The sequence below is a fragment of the Neolamprologus brichardi genome, unplaced genomic scaffold (assembly GCF_056152115.1).
Source record: "Neolamprologus brichardi isolate AB-2024 unplaced genomic scaffold, ASM5615211v1 NODE_ptg000033l+_length_6344489_cov_1, whole genome shotgun sequence".
NCBI classification, from domain to species: domain Eukaryota; kingdom Metazoa; phylum Chordata; class Actinopteri; order Cichliformes; family Cichlidae; genus Neolamprologus; species Neolamprologus brichardi.
This window is the reverse complement of record NW_028270137.1, coordinates 410833-431940: the sequence shown is the minus strand read 5'-3', so window position 1 is coordinate 431940 and position 21108 is coordinate 410833. Positions and strand designations below refer to the sequence as shown.

The 21108-nt window shown below is 44.9% G+C and overlaps 1 protein-coding gene across 1 annotated transcript; it reads right to left on the bottom strand.

The window, feature by feature from the left end:
- Window positions 1-846: 846 nt before the first annotated feature.
- Window positions 847-3031, bottom strand: LOC148094591 (uncharacterized). The gene is made up of 6 exons (XM_087837528.1): window positions 2951-3031; window positions 2330-2517; window positions 1757-1915; window positions 1417-1513; window positions 1222-1299; window positions 847-1026 (listed from the first exon to the last, which is right to left on the bottom strand). Exons 1-6 carry the CDS (start codon window positions 3029-3031, stop codon window positions 847-849), a joined length of 783 nt encoding a protein of 260 aa, XP_087693654.1.
- Window positions 3032-21108: the final 18077 nt, after the last annotated feature.

The following is a 21108-nucleotide window of genomic DNA, read 5'->3' as shown; positions in this document are numbered from 1 at the left end:
ACTCCGTTTCGAGGTTGGTTGACCTGTGGCTCAAACATGAGGGAGAGGAATTTCTCCGCGCCGTAGAAGCCAGGTTACAACAATTAATCTCTGCTCACTCCTGGCTACTGGACTCTCTTCACCCGCTCGTACAGAATTTCATACTTAACGAACTTCACCTTCACCCTCCAGCTGCTACCGCTTCCCGACCTAGCCCGGCAGTGAATGTTTTGCACTACCCGCCGGGCGATCTGCGGCCCGGCCCGCCGGATGAAGAATTACCCCGCCGGTCCGAGCTATCCCCGAGAAGGAAGCGACGTTCACGCCGCCGCCGCCCATCGCCACAGCCGGGTCCCGAGACCTCTGAGTTGCCGGCTGTGGTGAGTGGAAAAGACACTCTTTCTGTTTCGCCAGACCTGGTGACTGTTTATACCGGGGCTGTGTTTTTTGAGTCAGCTGCCCAGCCGGTAGCTCAGTTAACTGCCCAGCAGCCACTAGCTCAGTTAGCCGCTCAGTCGTCGCCTCCATCACATTCAGCCTCACGACCCATAGCCCAGTCATTACCACAGCCCGACAGATTACAAACTGTGTTGCAGTCCATAGCCCGGTCAATAGCTCAGTTGGTAGAAGACTCATCAGCTCAGCCACCCATTCAGCCATCATCTTCACCAACTCCTCTGGTACAGCAAGCCATAACAGTTCAACCCATAAAGGACAGTTCAACAACTTCTTATTCTAAGCAGAGAGACAAACCTAACAACAATGAAAACATCCCTCAAGAGCTGGCCAGTTCTGAGACTGAGACGCACTCCAGGGCCTCCCCAGAGGCTGGGTTTCAGCCCCCAGCTGACTCTGGACCACTGGAGGTTAAGAAGCCAGCTGAGGACTGCACCCGGCTGTTGCTGCCTGAGCTGAGTCAATGCTCGGTGCAGCTGCAGTCAGCCTTGTGTTTGCCAGAGGCCCGTGCGCCTGCTGGTTCTGATCTGTTCCTGCCAGATGCCCGTGCGCCTGCTGGTTCTGTTCTGCGCCCACCAGAGGTCCCCGCGCCTGCTGGTTCTGTTCTGCGCCCACCAGAGGTCCCCGCGCCTGCTGGTTCTGTTCTGCGCCCGCCAGAGGTCCCCGCGCCTGCTGGTTCTGATCTGTTCCTGCCAGATGCCCGTGCGCATGCTGGTTCTGATCTGTTCCCGCCAGAGGTCCCCGCGCCTGCTGGTTCTGTTCTGCGCCCACCAGAGGTCCCCACACCTGCTGGTTCTGTTCGGTCCCTGCCAGAGGCCCGTGCACCTGCTGGTTCTGTTCGGTCCCCGCCAGAGGCCCGTGTGCCTGCTGGTTCTGTTCTGCGCCCGCCAGAGGTCCCCACACCTGCTGGTTCTGTTCTGCGCCCACCAGAGGTCCCCACACCTGCTGGTTCTGTTCTGCGCCCGCCAGAGGTCCCCGCGCCTGCTGGTTCTGTTCTGCGCCTGCCAGGGGCCTCAGTGCCCACTGGTTCTGAGACTGTTTTCGCTGGGGGGCCCGAGGAGCCCGTCCAGCCCTAAGACTCGTCAGCTGGAGGTTCAGGAGAACCTAGCCAGCTTCCGGCCTCGTCAGCTGGAGGGCCCGAGGAGCCTGTCCAGCCACTAGCGGCAGCCTCATCTTCCTCTCCGGCTGCCGCTTCATCCACGCCGCCGGCAGCAACAGCAGCTTCATCCACGCCGCCGGCAGCAACAGCAGCTTCATCCACGCCGCCGGCAGCAGCAGCGGCTTCATCCTCGCCAGCTGCAGCCTCATCATCCTCGCCAGCTGCAGCCTCATCCTCGCCAGCTGCAGCCTCATCATCTTCGCCAGCTGCAGCCTCATCATCATCCTCGCCTGGTCCAGCTCCGGCTTCATCCTCGCCTGGTCCAGCCTCCGCTTCAGCCTCGTCTGGTCCAGCCTCCGCTTCAGCCTCGTCTGGTCCAGCCTCCGCATCAGCGTCGCCTGGTCCGGCCTCCGCATCCGCTTCAGCGTCGCCTGGTCCGGCCTCCGCACCCGCTTCAGCGTCGCCTGGTCCGGCCTCTGCTTCAGCCTCTGCTTCAGCCTCGTCTGGTCCAGCCTCTGCTTCAGCCTCTGCTTCAGCCTCTGCTTCAGCCTCTGCTTCAGCCTCTGCTTCAGCCTCGTCTGGTCCAGCCTCCGCACCAGTGTCGCCTGGTCCAGCCTCCACATCCGCTTCAGTGTCGCCTGGTCCAGCCTCCACATCCGCTTCAGTGTCGCCTGGTCCGGCCTCCGCATCCGCTTCAGTGTCACCTGGTCCGGCCTCCGCATCCGCTTCAGCGTCATCTGGTCCAGCCTCTGCTTCAGCCTCTGCTTCAGCCTCTGCTTCAGCCTCTGCTTCAGCCTCTGCTTCAGCCTCGTCTGGTCCAGCCTCCGCACCAGTGTCGCCTGGTCCAGCCTCCGCATCCGCTTCAGTGTCGCCTGGTCCAGCCTCCTCATCCGCTTCAGCGTCGTCTGGTCCAGCCTCTGCTTCAGCGTCGCCTGGTCCGGCCTCTGCTTCAGCCTCTGCTTCAGCCTCGTCTGGTCCAGCCTCTGCTTCAGCCTCTGCTTCAGCCTCGTCTGGTCCAGCCTCCGCATCCGCTTCAGTGTCGCCTGGTCCGGCCTCCGCATCCGCTTCAGCGTCGTCTGGTCCGGCCTCTGCTTCAGCGTCGCCTGGTCCAGCCTCTGCTTCAGCCTCTGCTTCAGCCTCGTCTGGTCCAGCCTCTGCTTCAGCCTCTGCTTCAGCCTCTGCTTCAGCCTCGTCTGGTCCAGCCTCCGCACCAGTGTCGCCTGGTCCGGCCTCCGCATCCGCTTCAGCGTCGTCTGGTCCAGCCTCAGCTTCCGCCTCGTCTGGTCCGGCCTCCGCATCCGCTTCAGTGTCGTCTGGTCCGGCCTCCGCATCCGCTTCAGTGTCGCCTGGTCCGGCCTCCGCATCCGCTTCAGCGTCGTCTGGTCCAGCCTCAGCTTCCGTCTCGTCTGGTCCAGCCTCAGCATCCTCCTTGCCTGGTGCTGCGGGGGGCCACGCCACCTTCAGGTCCCAAACTGCCGCCTCGACATCGGCGGTCATCTGCCAGGCCGCTTGTTGGGCGTCATCGTCGATATGGACGACCTCCCAAACGCCGCCGCTACCTTCCGCGCGGCCGGCCTCCGGACTTGTGTCGCCGCCGCCGTTGCTGTCCGCACGGTCGGCCGCCTGAACTGTTTCCCCGTCGCCGCCGCTGCCGTGTGCACGGTCGGCCCCCTGAACTGTTTCCACTTCGCCACCGCTGCCTTCCGCGCGGTCGGCTTTTGGATCTGTGTCGCCAACGTAGCCGGCCTCAGAAGATGTATTGTCCTGGACTTCTGAGTTGTCAGCCTCCGGGCCGGCCTCCTGAACTGTGTTTTGTTCTTGGACTCCAGAATGTGTGTTTTTGTTTTGGACAATTCACTTGGTTCGCTGGAGCTTGTTTTCGTTCGGTGTTGGTCCCTCCGTCCTGGACCCCCTGGGTTGGTCGTCTGTTTTTGTTTTGGGGTGTCTGGAGCCAGCCCGCTGGAGGGGGCGTACTGTCATGGTCCTGGGTCGGTGACCCAGCGCTTTAAGTTGATTATTATCACTTTTCTAGTTTATTCTGATTTTGTATTTGTTCTTAGGGTTTGAGTTGTGTGTCTCTATCATCCCTACCTGTGTCTCTCCTCTGCGTTCTATGGTGTTCCGTTCCTGTCTCTGCGTCTCTCTGCCCCACACCCCTTTTGTATGCTCTCAGGTTTTTCATTTAGTTCTCCCAGTTTAGGTTTCTTCAGTTGTTTTCTCATGCTTCGTTGTCTGTTCTGCCACTGTCACCTGTAAATAAACCCTCACTCATATCATCAGTCGGCTGCGTGCATTTTGAGTCCTCCTTTTCCTCCACACCACACGGCTCACCCCGCCAGCCGTGACAGTCACACCTTAACTCAGATCATCAGACATTCGGGAGTTAGATTTACTTGATAGAACTAGGGCTAAAGTGATATTTACAAATGGCATGAAAAAAATTAGAAATAAGAACTTTCAGCTAAAAGTTTTTAAAATGTCCTTAATACAGAACATATATAAGTCATATTTGTCTGTGATAGCAAACTATGGTTTCCCATATGTCATTCATCAGTTAAATTCCTCACTTATAGCATTTAACTTGGGTTAAAAAATAATGACTTAACTCTATAATGATATTTTCATGACTACTGAGAAAAGGACCTTAACCTGAAAAATGAGCACTTACTTTAGTGTAAGTCAGTGAAAGTTAGAATAATTATGTTATGATTAAGTCATGAGTGTTAGTGGTAAATTTCAGATTTACGTAATAAATTATATAACATAAACTGTAATAGGATTTTATGATTTTTGTAGTTATCTTAACGTGAAAGCTGATATATTGTTCACTGATACTGTTGTATACCTGATAGGATTTATTATGAACCAAACTGTGTTTTAATGCAATCTTTGATTGTCTTTTTTTACTTGCTGAGTGGTTTCAAACTATAATGCCCTTCTCTCTCTTTTGACATGTTTCAGCGTTTTTTGATGCAGCTGCAGACAAATATTTATTTTAGAGTCTCCGAACAATTTACCTCAATTTCAATATACTAGTGCCTGCTGAGTTTCACACCTACAGTTTCACCTTCAAGTCTGTGTGTCTTTCACTTTCTTTCTCTTTGTCTCTTAAACTAATTTGCAGACTCACGCACACAGACACACACACGAAGCGAATCTGGCATTGACATTTGACATCACAACAGAGAGACTGGATGTGATGTCAGACCCCTCTAAATTGTGTAATTTACAGATATTTAATTCCAATGATTTGACTGCATCATTGTGTCTTTGAGTTATGACCCAAACTCTCTTTCAACTTTGTGAATAAATTCACGTCCCCCTGTGACCTCATAATTACACCACATTTCAGATGGCATGAATGAGTCATGAGGTCACACCAACAGTGACAATATCAGCAGTGACATCATTAAAGTTGCCAGGTGAGTCCATAAATAGAACCCGTGACGTGGAGCAGGTACCGCCGTTTTGGACAATGCCACGACACAGGTATAGACGCAAACGTGCTTCTCGCCCCGCTCGCAGACGCAGGAGAGCCCACAAGGCCTCGGGTGTCCGCAGACGTGGGAGAAGATACCGTCGCAGACATTAGACAATCTCAATAAACATGTAGGATGAACATCAAAACTGTGGTCCAATCAAGTTTTTTTTAGATAATATATGTTGTTGTTGTTTTGTGTTTGTTATCAATGTTGTGAAAAAAGTTAAGCTTAGTAAGCCATCAAGCACTGATTACTCGTAGAAGAGCACCAATAGGAGACAGAACTAATTAGAAGGTGTTATTATTCAGTCTATACATCGAATAGAAGGCACTAACCACAAGGTGATCTTCAATGCATCTCTGTGTGAATGTGAACGGGGCGAGAAGACCCCCACTGACTGCATGTCTTTAGACTGTGGGAGGAAGCTGGAGAGAACATGCAGACTCCACACAAAGACCCCGGCCTGATGGGGTTAGGGTCCTGAGTTTGATACCCCAAACTGAACGCAGGACAGAGGAAGGGATGGGTGATGTTCATGTGTGCCCAGGTGTATGATGTGGCTCTTTGCGGTGACACAGTAAAAAATGTGGCTGTTTGTCTGTGACTGGTTGGCTGCCCCAGCCCTGGCCCTTCATGTATTTCAGTAATGTCTTTATCTCCCGTCTCCTCCTCTCGTTTACATGTTTTGCCCTTGTGACCCATTCCTTCTGTCACGTGTGTTTTCCCCCCAGCCATCATGTTCTGTTTGTGCTTAGTTATGTCCATGTCTCATCTCTAGTCCTCTTTTCCCTCTGTATGTATTTACAGTGTACGTGTTCCTCGACGGTTCGTCATGCTAAGTCTGCGTGTCTTATTCCGTCATGTGTCATGTATCACTCCAAATCTCACTGACTTTAACTAATAATAACTGTTTGCTGAGTGTTATGTCTAAAAGGTATTGCACAATCGCCTCTAGTAGAGGATCAGGTTTGTTTTCCACTGATAATGGATTTTAACATGACTGACCAATGATTGTGGAGCACGTCCATGTAGGATCTTATAAATACAACGAGCAAACTTAAATGTTTTAAAATGTTCAAAACTTAATATATTATATTTCTGAAGTATGACGGAAGGAAAAAGTTTCATATTTTAAAAATTATCCAATTTCATATGATCAAATTTATGTGAAAAAGTTCATATTTATTCCTCCTATGTCATGTGTGAGTACTGTACTGTAAATGTCATATATATCAGATGATACTGATAACCTAATGCTAATAATTATGCAGAGGTCTCTAGGCCTCGACTTTTATGGAGCATGTGAAGTTTGGGGCAGAGTGGACAAAGAAAAGTTTCTCAGCAGGTTCAACAGGTTGCTACAACACAGGCCGATGAAGTATTGCACTCACTCATCCAAACTGGCAAACATGTAACATACACCCTAAGACTGATCCTGCTTTTTACTCCTTTGCTATGATTTAATTTGATATTATGTAGCCGTGGAGACAGTTTGCATAGATTAGAATGTTAGATTCCTGTGATGTCATCAATGCCCGATGTTTTGTTTTAATGTCTTGTGATAGTTCTAAGTGCAGACAAAGTCAGAGTTCAAGTGAGTTTAGTCCAATTTTTTCCCTTTTTTTTTAATTCAAATCAGGCAACAAAGTACGTATCTCATTTACAGTGACATAATTTTTTTCTTCCCTTCCTTCCTCTCCCCCTCCTTTTTACATAAAATATTATTACCATTATATAAACGATCATATATCTATGTCTATACATACACATTTATATACCTAGATAAGTATATACAAAGGAGGGGGAGAGGAAAACAAAACCCCCAAAACAAACCCCCCCCCCCCCCCTCCCAAAAAAAAAAAAAACAAAAAAAAAAAACAATACACCTGCCCAGACCAATGTGTGTAATCTTGGAGCAGATTTGGGAGGAGGCCATCCATCCCATCTATAAAGGGTTGCCAAATTAGGTAAAACTGTTTGACATTATTTCTCAATGAAAATTTAATTTTTTCCAACTGTAAATGATACATTGTGTCTCTTAACAAAGCAGAATGAGTTGGGGGTATAAGGCGTCTTCCAAGCAATGTTATAAAACACGAATTTGTTTATTATTTAAGTGTTTAACTGTAGCTACACCAAATAGTGCCATTACTGGGTCTGGGGGGAGCTGTTTTTTAAAAATATCAGACAAAGTTTTAAATATTTTAGACCAGTAAGTAGTGATATTAGGACATGTCCAAAACATATGTGACAATGAGGCAGAATTCTGGCCACATTGATCACATCTTGAGTCCGCCCCTGGAAACATCCTTGAAACCTTCAATTTAGACAGATGGAGCTTATACAGGACCTTAAATTGTAGTAGTTGGAAAACGCAGAGAAGACAATTTCCCAGTATGGCTTCATATGTGTGCACTTTACAATTCTTCTAGTTCCTCCTGTTCTCTTTTTCTAAAACACATTTTCTCTGTAATGCAGGTGGTGATTAAGCATGTTGCTCAGTTTTTAGTCAGCTACCTACCAATGGTAAGAAATGTTTGTCTTTTTCTGTTGTTTTCCCCCAACGTGTACCTCAAACAGCCTAATGTTTGAACACTGACCTTGATGTTCTGTTTCTCAAGCTTCTTAATGGTAAAATGACCGAGATTCCCAAGGAGGTGGCATTGCTAATAAAAGTGGGGGCAGGACCAGAGGCTACGAGCAGCAATGTGACGCCCGCTTAAAACGACTGGTATGACTTGGAAGACGAACTCATTATGGTCTTTGAAAGGCCAAAAAAACATAGACTTGGAAGCCTACCTGGCAAACAGAAGAACCTTTGTGCACGAGAGGGAGGTTAAGGTCAGCGAGTGGCAAGATAACATGCGGCTCTTTAGACTTATAGTGCGGCTCCACGTGGTTTGGGATTTAGCTGAAGTGTATTTTATTTATGTTAGTTCTTTTTTAACTTGTAGTTCTAAATTAGAAGATTATTGTGATATTGAAATATAAAAATAAAAGTATGGTAAGTATGACTGCACAGGGGCTTTGTGGCCTGGCTGCAGAAGTCACTGGATAGAAAGCTGCTGACGTTTCACTGCATCCTGCACCAAGAGGCATTGTGTGCGCAAACCTTTCCTCTAGAATGCACAGAGGTCATAAATGTTGTCATTCAGATCATCAATAAAATAATGGCAAAAGGTTTAAATGCTCTCCACCTCATTACTGGATGAGGTGGAGAGCATTTACCCTGATCTCCTGCTGTATGACAGAGTCCTGCTGTCCAGAGGAGAGGTGCTGAAACGCTTTGCTGCATGTAAGATAAGATAACTCTTTATTGTCATTGCACAGTCATACATAGTACAGTAGTACAATGAAATTGGAAAATGTCTGGGAGAGGTGAAAGTTTTCATGAGCAGCAAAGGGCTCGCCTTTTCTGCGCTGGAACAGCCAGAGTGGCTGAAAAAGCTGCACTTTGTGGACATTACAGCGAACCAGAAGAAGCTGAATACAACTCTTCAGGGGAGAGGAGGCACAGCGTTACACATGCTGGAGGAGGTGTTAGCGTTTGAGTGCAAACTGACAGTTAATAAATTCAGAGCATTTGCAGTCTGCAATCACCACAGTTATTTGGGAAATAATTCCACGAGTTCAGAGAGGAAAAACCCCCATTATCCTTCCCCATCACTGCCCTGACCATCCATCCATCCCTGTTAAATGTGACTGGATTTTCAGGTGATACTGAGAACCTTGTTTGAAATATGGAATGCCATCCCGACACATAAACATGAAGAAATATGCATTTGGAGTCCTGACGATCTTCAGATCCACATACGTATGTGAGCAGCTGTTCTCCACCATGAACTGTGTTACAAACAAACACAGCTGACGCCTCACAGACGACAGCTTACAGTCCTGCGTAGATGAAAGTGACTTTGTAACTTGTAACTGTAAATTAAATGTGTAAGTGATATTTATATAGGTGTAAACTTATCCACAGCTTTATGCCTTGTTGCTGTTTTAGAAAGAGTTAAAAAATGAATCCACTATTTAAACCTTTTGAATGCAGGATATTTTATTAAAGCAATTTAGCAGGAGGGGGAAAAGCCAGCTCACATACTATGATCACATAATGAAATCACTTAATACTCATCTAATTAACCCACTCTTAGCTAATATTGATCTTTTGAGGAGAGAGATTGAGGAGAGAACGGGCACATCCATGCCTGAAGAGGCCCTTATCTCTGTTTTGCATCCCTGCAACTTCAACACTCCAGGGATTCAGTTGAAATCCATATCCTCTCAAAGTTATAATTCAAAATAAAACAAAATAAAATAAAATGGAAACTCTTGGAAGTTGTAATCCAGCAGGAAATCGACAGAAATCCAAATTCTCTTGAATTTATAATTCAAAAAAGAGCAGAGAAAAAGCCAAAACATACAAAACCCAAGTGTAAGTGTGCAGTTCAGACAGCAGCTGATCTATGGGCTCTAGAGTCTGACCAATTTGGTCACATTTGCGGCCAAATTCTTCTTTCTTTCTTACATTTGTATTGGCGGTTGGCAAACAATTGAAAGGTGCATTACCGCCACCAACTGGTATGGAGTATGGTCTGAAACGACGCTCAAAAAAAAAAATTTCCTCAAATCCTTCCAAACAGGTTCCCCTCTTTTAAAAACTGAAATAAGGCCTGATAACTTTTACTTCCCGATTCCTTTCGCAACAAATCAACAAGATCCAGTTCGAGTTTTAGGTTAGTGAGATTTTGAATCAATTGTCTCCTCTCAACCTGATAGCTCTGACACTGCAACATGACATGTTCTACAGTTTCTACAAAAAAGTCTCCGCAACTCTGAAAGTGTCCGTGTGGTCAACAACTGACACACATTGGGACCCTATCGTGGTCTAAACCAATCAGAGATAGTCAGGGGCGGGACCTCTCTGATTGGCCGTGGTCCAGATATTCCCGTAGTCCTTCGTGTGTACGTTTGAAAGTGCAGGTGGATAGAGAGAGGTGAGTAGCTTGAATGAAGCGATATTGATTCATTAAATCCTGAATCGACTTTTAAATATAAATGTATTTTGCCAGAAACGCCAGAATCTCAGGTTAAGGCTCACAAAACTATTTCAACAACCACCAACCAGTAAATGAGAGCAGGTACACGGACTCCACACAAAGACGTAAACACAGACCCGAAGCATCACTATCAGCTTTCTCTTCCTCGGCTTTCTCACCCGACGGCCCGTACACGGACACGCCGTCGGGGCTGAAAGCCGACAGCTCACTGACCGCGTCGGCGGTTTCCGTCTTTTTTGCGCTCGATTCTGATCTGCAGGTTTTATCTCTCTAACCAAAATTCACTGAAGCAGCAGCAGAAGATCCAAACTACGCTCCACATTTGATAAATCTCGTCATTAATCCCCTCTGACTTTTCTGTTTTGCTTCCACCGCCTGCACAGCTCTCTCTCTCTCTGTACTTCAAGAACAGTTTCCCATCTCAAATCTCTGTTTCCTGCATCGTTCATTCGCTTTATTATGCACAAGTCACATACAGTGCTGTTGGTCGCTGTTTTTCCCACCAGAAAATGACCTTGAAAAGAATCATTTCTGCTGTTTTATAACGAAGAAATTGAAACTTTTTAAAATGATGCCAAATTGCAAAACTTTTGCTGTGTCTCTAATCAAACCTCTGTAACTTTGCTCTGCTTCACTTCAGCAGCATCAGGTAATGGTCAGATGTTGATTCATGTTTTCTTCACTTTTTGTTCTACTGCAGAATATTTTAAAGTGTATCTGCTACAGAAAACAGGGCAGGAAAATCTCCTTCATGCTTTTCTGTTTTATCCTCAGTTACTTTGACACAAAGGCCTCTGCTGTGATGCTCACACCTCTGATGAAGTCTCACATGTGTCAGCGCTGATAAACCATCAGAATTATAATATTTCTGACTGTCTGAGGCAAAATCAAATTGAATGGAATCAGGACCTCGTGAATCGAATGGATTACAGAAATCAGTGATGATACCAGCCGTAGTGAGCAGCCTAGGCCCGACAGAAGTGGATGTAGCTGTGGGTAAAAAGGTGGAAAGAACTACTGATAACTTTTTTGTTAAGGCCTGATCCTTCTGAAATTCATAGCCAGCTCTGACACGCAGCCATCAATCTCTGGGCGCTGAAAAAGCAGCAGTGTGTCCAGAAAACACATTATATGCTGCGATAAATGCCCAAGTGTCCCTCTAACACTGCCTTTCAGTGGCAAACAGGTCGTCAGAGGACAAAGGATGACATCATACTGTATGCTTGTATGACATCATACTGTAAGGCTTATATGACATCACACTGTAAGGCTTATATGACATCATACTCTATTTATTGGCAATCCTGACGGTTGTTTGGAGTCATTGCTACTCTCAAACAATTACATACTCACGGGAGTTTCTTCTGGATCTTTGGTGGAAAGGCCCGTCTCTGGACTCTTTTCACCCTCCAGTGTTTTCCATCTCTGGATTATCCAGTAACCACAGGGGCACTTTTGTTTTTAACAGAGTCAAAGCAAGAAAGCGGGGTAAGAAGGGAGGCCTACGTCAGCGACTGCAGAAGCAAATACGATACAATCGTATTCCTTTACCATCAATAATCCTGGCTAATGTGCAGTCTCTGAGGAGTAAAATGGATGAACTGCATTTGAATGTCGCACACTTACGTAACTACAGGGATACATGTCTAATGGCATTCACAGAGACTTGGCTCAAGGACTCTGACCCTGATTGTTCTCTGGAACTAAATGGCTTCGGGTTTCCCATACGTTTGGATCGAGACCCCGGAGCTACCCAGAAATCTCGAGGAGGAGCGGTGTGTTTGTATATAAATCAGAAATGGTGTAAAAACGTGACCGTTCGTAGACAAGTATGTCTGCCTGACATTGAGCTCCTCTCTGTGTCTTTGAGGCCGTTTTATCTGCCGAGGGAATTCCCACAGATCAACGTCACCGTCGTTTACGTCCACCCTAAAGCGAATCCTAAGAATGCGACTGACACCATCTCTAACGTCATCCACTCACTACAATCTCTCTCTCATGAGGCTCCTGATATTGTTCTTGGGGACTTTAATCGCTGTGACTTGAAGAAAACACTGAGCAGTTTTTATCAGTATGTGAACTGTCCCACACGCTTCAATAAGACTCTGGATCTATGTTACGGTTCCATAAAAGGTGCGTATACATCTATGGCTGGCCCCGCCCTCGGATCACAACACGGTGCATCTTCTGCCAGTTTACAAGACTGTGCTGAGAAGAGAGAGGGTGAGGAAACACCGCATAAAGGTTTGGAGTGATGATGCCTCTTTAGCCCTGCAGGGCTGCTTTGACTGTACAGACTGGTCAGTGTTTATAGAATCATGTAGAGACATTAATGAACTCACTGACGTTGTCTGCAGCTATATCTCCTTTTGCAGAGACATGATTATCCCTTCAAAGGTTGTGCATTTTTTCCCTAATAACAAACCATGGTCTTCCAAAGCTCTTATGAGGCTGATTCATGAAAAAAGCTTTTACTGAAGGGAATATCTTGAAAGTTAGAGAAATTAGGAAGGAGATCAGATCAGAAATTAAAAAAGCCAAAATAAAATACAAGGATAAGGTAGAGGCGGAGATGGGTAGCAATAACTTAAGGGTGGCCTGGGCAGGCATGAAACACATGACTGGTCACTGTTACAGTGACTGTAATAAGATGAGTCTCCCTGGTTTTAGTTCAGACTCTCAGTTAGCCAATGAGCTGAATAGATTTTATTTGAGATTTAATGATAATTATAATTCAAGGAATACACTTGATTTCTTAATAGAGAGCACCAGAGCCCCCCCAGCTTTGTTCTTTGATGAAAGAAGGGTGGGAAATCTTTTTGAAATGAGTAAGAGTAACAAAAGTCCAGGTCCTGATAATATTTGTGGCCAGTTGCTTAGAACATGTGCTGAGCAATTATGCAGTGTTTTTTATTACATCTTTCTTTTATCTCTTCGGCAACAGAAGGTTCCAGAGGAAAAAATCAATTATTTCTCCAGTCGCTAAGACCACAAAACCTACATCATTAAATGATTTTAGGCCTGTCGCTCTAACATCTTTAGTGGTGAAGTACTTTGAAAAACTTGTGAGGAAGGAGATCCTGCAGCAAGTAGAGAAGCTTATAGACTCACTACAATTTGCATACAGGCCTCGTAGAGATGTTGATGATGCAGTGGTCACTCTGTTGAATTTCCTCTATCGCCATCTTGATGGCGCCAAAGCTCATGCTCAGCTCTTATTTATTGATTTTTCTTCAGCTTTTAATACTATCCAGCCACATCTTTTAGTTGATAAACTTCTTAACCAGTTTAAACTTGATTTTAATCTCGTTGGTTGGACTTTAGACTTTTTAACTGACAGATCTCAGTGTGTGAGAGTAAACGGTTGTTTTTCCAAACAGCTGAACTCTTCTACTGGCTCACCCAAGGGCGTAGATTTGGCATGGACGGAAGGGACGTGTCCCCACCAATATCCAGCGATTATTGAATTGTCCCCACCAATAATTTGATCTCTTTGAGTAAAGAAAAACTAACCCGATAGAAAGAAAAAAAACATCTGTCGACGTCTCGTTCACCCAGCGGTGCAGAAAGAGATAAATTACGTCCTCTACTCGATTCCTACGTCATGTGACAAATATGGCCAATGTGATTGGCTGAGCCTTTCAGGGAGCTCTGTTTAGTTTTAGCAGCAGCAAGCCTGCGCTGCCAGGAGGAGAGGAGGACGGCAGCAAAGAGGAAGAACCTGGATATAAGAAAGTGTTTTTCAAAGAAACCTGTAAGTCACTTAAAGGCCCACATCAGTCTAAAACTGTAACCATGAATAACGTGTTTTGGAAACTAACTGTACAACAGCAGCACTATTAGTTCTCTCAGTCTCAGAGCAGCATTTCTCATTTTGATTGAAACTGTGAGAGAAAAAAGAGCCTCGAGCAGCCAGGATATTAGTTTACAGAGGCTGTTAGAATTATATGTCTAACGTTAAATGTTGGTGACACAATAATTTCATCCTAATGGCACTGACATATTCATAGGGTTAATTTCTGAGACAAAATATCATGAGGTAGTCATGATATGCAAATATTCCAACCAACACAAAGCTCAGAGAGTAATGGTGACACAAGATCACAGGTGAAGTTGGATGATGACTTGTTGGTTCATGACTGTATTTGAAGCACATGTGTGACTGCATGTATGTGAATGTCTCACTGTTATTGATCAGGTGACAGAGGCAGCTCTGCCATGTTGTAGCTCAGAGGTGAAGAGGTCACAGGTGACTGACTGATGATTTGGTGCTATAGATTAACTAGTATTTATTATCATGACAATTGTCAGGCTGCTGATGTGAATTGATTCATTAGTGTATGTTTGACAAAGAATCTGAATTGACACGTCTCACTTTTTATATGGCGCGAATCAATGTGTTATTTTATCAGGTGGCAATATGTCCTAGTGCAGTCAGAGGGGAGGAGCCAGGGCCAAAGGTGAGGCACATCAAGCACAGAATAATAATTTTAATCTGAGGATAAAACGCAGGTACTGAGGCTAAAAGAAGCTTCAGTGCTCTCAGAAGACTACAAAGATGGCTACGGTTAACAGTGACTCAAATGAGATGAAACAATGCTGCTGTATGTCCACCAGCAGAGACTGGACAGTATAGATGTAAAACAAACTTGCCAGCAGTTTATCTCAGTTAACGAGAGGAGCAGGCATGTGTTTGCCTCCTTCACACAGTGGACATTGAGTTGTTGTGTGGGGCACCAGTAGCTGTAACAGTAGTTCATGTTTAGAATAGAAAATCTCAGCTCACTGATTTGATCGGGGCAACAGTGTGGCTAAAATGTTGCATAATGTTGCTGAGAGATCTTTTACTTTGTGGTAATCTTAGATGAGTAGTTTTATGGACAAAAACCACCAGGTCATTCAGTGTTCCCTTAGTGCTGATGTGTCAGAGATGTTGGTGTAGTATAACTGAAGTAATGTTGTTAAGTCCTTAAAGTCATATTCTTTTATTGTCATGACTGTATTTGAAGCTATGTTTGTATGATACCTGATTTATATGGATTATGGTTGAACTAAACTCTAAAATACTTAGTCAGTCATTTGTTTAATAGTAATTTAACATTATACAATTCAAATGTAAAACTATGAATTGTAATTTTAAATGGTTTAAAAGCATGTAGAATAGCATATGTAGGCAAGTATATTTCTCCTTTTTTTAAATCAAGAAGCAAAGACAAAAAAGAAAAAATAAGAAACAGGGCAGGGTTCGATGGCTGAATCATCCGTCCCCACCAATACAAAACCAAATCTACGCCCTTGGGCTCACCACAAGGTTGTTGTCTCTCTCCTCTACTGTATATTTTGTACACTAATGACTGTCGCAGTACACAGGCCAACAGGCATTTCATTAAATATGCAGATGACACAGTCATTGTAAGCCTCCTTCATGGTGAAGAGGATTCCCATGGGCCTGTTGTGGGTGAGTTTGTTTTCATGGTGTGATCAGTCCTTCTTAATGATTAACACCTTGAAAACCAAGGACGTGGTTATTGACCTCAGGAAGACATCCCCCCATCCTGCGCTAACAGTGGTAAATGGTGCAGCCATTGAACTGGTGGACAGTTATAAGTATTTGGGGGTTGTTCTTGATAAGGCTCTGTCCTTTGAGTCACATCTTGCTGCTACAGTGAAAAAGGTTCAACAAAGACTTTTTAAGGAGGTTGAGAGGTTTCAATGTTTCATCTGAAATGATGACTCTTTTTTTATAAAAGTTTTATTGAATCTGTTTTAACTTTCTGTATCATTGCTTGGTACGGTAATATGTCCCTGAATAATAAGACCAGACTTAACAACCTGGTTAAAGTGGCTGGCAAGATTTCAGGGAGGTCTCAGGTCCAGCTTGTGGACTTTTATAACAGGCAGGTGCTGAGGAAGGCAACCTCTGTCCTGTTGTGCTCAGATCATCCTCTCTTTAATGATTTTCAACTGTTCCATCAGGTCGTCGTTATAAAGTGCCTGCAGTGAAGACAAAGAGACATAGATTGTCTTTTGTTACTACTGCTATTATCATAGTTAATAACACTAAACCATAAGTGTTGTTGCCATTGCACTTTTTTGATGAAAAATCTAGGTTGTTTTCTCAGGCTTATATTATATTATATTATTTTGGTGAGTGTGTGTGATGTGTTGGTTGTCCGTTTGTTCGTTTGTACGGACATACTGCAAATCAATTTCCCATTAGGGACAATAAAAGTTACCATTGACCATTGGCCTGACATAACATCATACTGTATGCCTATATGACATCATACTGTATGCCTATATGACATCATACTGTATGCCTATATGACATCATACTGTATGCCTATATGACATCATACTGAATGCCTTATATGACATCATACTGTATGCCTATATGACATCATACTTTAAGACTTATATGACATTAAAATGGGGCGATCGTGGCTCAAGAGTTGGCAGTTTGTCTTGTAATTGGAAGGTTGCCGGTTCGAGCCCCGGCTCCGACTGTCTCGGTCGTTGTGTCCTTGGGCAAGACACTTCACCCGTTGCCTACTGGTGGTGGTCAGAGGGCCCGGTGGCGCCAGTGTCCGGCAGCCTCGCCTCTGTCAGTGCGCCCCAGGGTGGCTGTGGCTACAATGTAGCTGCCATCACCAGTGTGTGAATGTGTGTGTGAATGGGTGGATGACTGGATGTGTAAAGCGCTTTGGGGTCCTTAGGGACTAGTAAAGAGCTATATAAACACAGGCCATTACCATTTTACCGAATTGTATTGTAACGAGTAAAGTAAGGGATTACTATTGCAAAAACGGTAATTAGATTACCGTTACTTTCCCGTAGGAACGCTGCGTTACTGCGTTACTAAAACCGTGATTTTTTGCGAGAATGTCTCATGACAGTGACGTAAGCGAGTGCGACGTTCGTGACAACAGCTGTGTGCAGATCAACAATGGATCATATATCGAGTGCAGAGAGAGTATGAGCGTGCAGCGTTTAAAGCGTGGAAGTACTGACCTTACTTTGAGTTTGGTTCCATAAAAAGTGACAAAAACATTAGTGTCCGTTGTGCGTGGGAAGAAAACTTCTTTTTACAGCGAAAAAAACCCCTAAACTTCCAAACAAGCACCGAGTAGCTACGACGTAATGGGAAACTCACAGAGAAACTCGCGGATTCTTCCACTGACCGCTGCACACCTGCACCAGGGTAACCCTCCGCCTACCCCACTCCTGCTTTACAGGTGAAAATAGAGCAACAGGACCGCTAGTCTTTGACTTTATTTATTTTCTGCTGTGTTTTACTTGCATCTATTTGAAAGACTGAGTGTAAACACAAAAAATTATTTTATGTGCTGGAATGTGCAGAAAATAAGTTTAAATGTTAAACCAATTTCTTCCAGTCAGAGAATGTTGCAGATAATTAAACTTTTGCTTGATGCATAAAGTTAAAAGATTAAAACTAATAAAACAAGTTTTAAAAAGAGACTTTTCCATTTGATTACATTTTGGCACGGTGGTTAGCACTGTTGGGCACGGTGGTTAGCACTGTTGCCGCACAGCAAGAAGGTCCTGAGTTCAATTCCAACATCAGGCCGGGGTCTTTCTGTGTGGAGTTTGCATGTTCTTCCCGTGTTTGTGCGGGTACTCCAGCTTCCTCCCATCATCCAAAGACATGCAGCTTGTGGGGATAGGTTAATTGGAAAATCCAAATTGCCATTAGGTGTGAATGTGAGCGTGAATGGTGTCTGTCCCTGTGTGTTGGCCCTGCGACAGACTGGCGACCTGTCCAGGGTGTACCCCGCCTCTCGCCCTATGACAGCTGGGATAGGCTCCAGCATCCCCCGCGACCCTGAAAAGGAGAAGCAGAAGCGAATGGATGGATGGATGGATGGATGGATTATGCAGAAAAAGTAGAATTGGGCTGAAAGATCTATCGCTTTATCGCCTATTCAGTTACTTTGTTACTTTTGAAAATAAGTAATCAGTAAAGTAACGGGATTACTTTTTTGGGGAAGTAATCAGTAATTAGTTACTGATTACTTTTTTCAAGTAACTTGACCAACACTGGATATCAAGCGGTAAGACTTGACACAAGCAATAACATTAAATTACCCAATAACATTCTTGTCTTACCTCACATAGAAACAAAGACACAACATTTTAAGACCCCTTTTTGAACCTTAAATGGACATTTGGTTAACTGAAATGGAAAATATTATTATTAATTTACCACTCGGCTAAAATACTGTATGCCTATATGACATCATACTGTATGCCTATATGACATCATACTGAATGCCTATATGACATCATACTGTATGTCTCCAAAAGTTGATTCTTTTCATCTGGACGTAGCGTTTTCTGGGAGAAACGTTTCGTCACTCATCCAGGTGACTTCTTCAGTCTCAGCTGACTGCAGGTTTCCCCAATCTTATAAACAGAACATTTGCATAATGACTGAAACCAGCACCACTGAAGGAACAATGGGCTGTGAGGTCAGTTCATGAAATGTAGTACGTCCTGAGATTTGATTTTCACCCAGGTGTCATCCACATACCTGAACCAATGGCTTGGTGGTGTTCCAGGGTAGGATAGCGAATGGGGAGCCAATGGCACACCCATGTTTCTGCCTGAAGAACTGACCCTTGTATGTGAAGTAGGTGGAATGAAGACACAGTTCAAACACAAATGCTGAGAGTGGTCCTGCTGCTGAGGTTGGGGTCATCCTGTAATCTCTTACGGACTACCTCCAACACTTCTGTGACTGGGATGCAAGTGAAGAGAGATGTAACGTCGTACGAGACCATGGTTTCATCTGCCTCCATAATGACATCTCTCACCTTCTCAACAAAATCCAGGGTGTTCTGGATGTGGTGTTCAGAGCTGCCCACCAGTGGGTTGAGGATCAAAGCCAGAAACTTGGAGATGTTAGAGGTGACTGAGTTGATCATGCAGACAATCGGTCTTAAAGGTGCACCCTGTTTATGTATTTTCGGTAAACCATACAGGCTTGGTGTAGACTCCCCTGGGTACAGCCTGTGGTATGAGGTTCGGTCAATAGCCTTGTCTTGTTCTAACTGCTTCAGACAGTCTATCACCCTCTTCCTGTAGCCACTTCCTGGGTCTCGTTTCAGGGGCTCATAAGTATTTTCATCATTGAGTAGTGACAAAATCTTCTCATGATAGTCTTTCTGGTTTAGCAATACATGAGAGGTTATGAGAATTTGCATAATTATGATTAAGGAACTGACCTCACAGCCTTCAGTGGGCTGGTTTCAGTCATTATGCGAATGTACTGTTTATAAGATTGGGGAAACCTGCAGTCAGCTGAGACTGAAGACGTCACTTGGATGACTGACGAAACGTTTCTCCCAGAAAACGCTACGTCCAGATGAACAGAATCAACTTTTGGAGATTTATTTTCCTGGATGATTGAGAATGCATCAAGACATCATACTGTAAGCCTTATATGACATCATACTGGAGGAGGAGGAGGAGTTGGCAACACTGGTTCGCTCGCTCTGTGGTATAGTATCGCTTCCTGTTCCTGCTCAAACACAGTGGTGTTTCTGAGTAGCTTATTTGCTTAGCAGTTTAATTAACAACTTTTAAATACATTCTTTTTTTTCCACAGTATAATCTTCACGTGCTTCATCCGAAGCACACTTTCTGTGTACTCACTACCTAATTTATAGCCAAAGTATTCACTCACTGTCTCTGTACTGTTTCGCTAGCTTAGCTCGTAGCCGACCCGTTAGCACCATGGCTACTTCACCTGTCCCTTCTGCACTTTCTTGCTCATTGTGTCAGATGTTTAGTTACTCCTCGGCCTCCTTTAGCAGTAATGATATCTGTAACAAATGTAGCATATTTGCAGCTCTGGAGGCCAGGATTACTGATCTGGAGACTCGGCTTTGCACCCTTCTCTCAACCTTAGCTAGCCAGGCCCCTGTAGCTGGTGCAGCCGAAGATAGCGTAGGCCCCGCTAGCTGTTCCCCGGCAAATCCCAAGCAGCTGCGGAAAGAAGGCGGCTGGGTAACGGTGAGGAGGAAGCATAGTCCTAAACAGAAGCCCCAGGTACACCACCAACCCGTTCATGTGTCTAACCGTTTTTCCCCACTCGGTGACACACCCGCTGGGGGTCAAACTCTGGTAATTGGTGATTCTGTTCTCAGACATGTGAAGCTAGAGACACCGGCAACCATAGTCAATTGTCTTCCAGGGGCCAGAGCAGGCGACATTGAAGGAAATTTAAAACTGCTGGCTAAGGGTAAACGTAAATTCAGTAAAATCATAATTCACGTCGGCAGTAATGACACCCGGTTACGCCAATCGGAGGTCACTAAAATCAATATTGAATCGGTGTGTAACTTTGCCAAAACAATGTCGGACTCTGTAGTTTTCTCTGGTCCCCTCCCCAATCAGACCAGGAGTGACATGTTTAGCCGCATGTTCTCCTTAAACTGCTGGCTGTCTGAGTGGTGTCCCAGAAATGATGTGGGCTTCATAGATAATTGGCAAACCTTCTGGAGGAAACCTGGTCTTGTTAGGAGAGATGGCATCCATCCCACTTTGGATGGAGCAGCTCTCATTTCTAGAAATATCGACAAATTTATTAAACCCCTCAAAACATGACTATCCAGAGTTGGGACCAGGAAGCAGAGTTGCAGTCTTACACGCCTCTCTGCAGCTTCTCTCCTCCTGCTACCCCCCCAAAAACCCATCTCCATAGAGACTGTGTCTGCTTCCAAAAAGACAAAAAACAAACTAAAAACCAGCAACAAACAACTTAAACATTTACAAAGAAAGAACAATACAGTATCCACATCTGAACCAAAGAGTAAAACAGTGAAATGTGGATTATTAAATATTAGGTCTCTCTCCTCCAAGTCTCTGTTAGTACATGACTTAATAATTGATCAACAAATTGATTTACTCTGCCTTACAGAAACCTGGTTGCAGCAGGATGATTATGTTAGTTTAAATGAATCAACACCCCCGAGTCATTCTAACTACCAGAAATCTCGAAGCACAGGTCGAG

Bases quoted from the DNA above. Each gene is read 5' to 3' on its own strand.
- LOC148094591 (XM_087837528.1), bottom strand. From the start codon at position 3,031: ATGACCGCCGATGTCGAGGCGGCAGTTTGGGACCTGAAGGTGGCGTGG. The intron at 1,916-2,329 runs GCTGAAGCAGAG...GCTGATGCGGAG, and splicing joins CAGACGAGGCTGAAGCAGAG to GCTGGACCAGACGAGGCTGA. The intron at 1,300-1,416 runs GCGCGGGGACCT...CAGAACCAGCAG, and splicing joins GCGCAGAACAGAACCAGCAG to GCACACGGGCCTCTGGCGGG.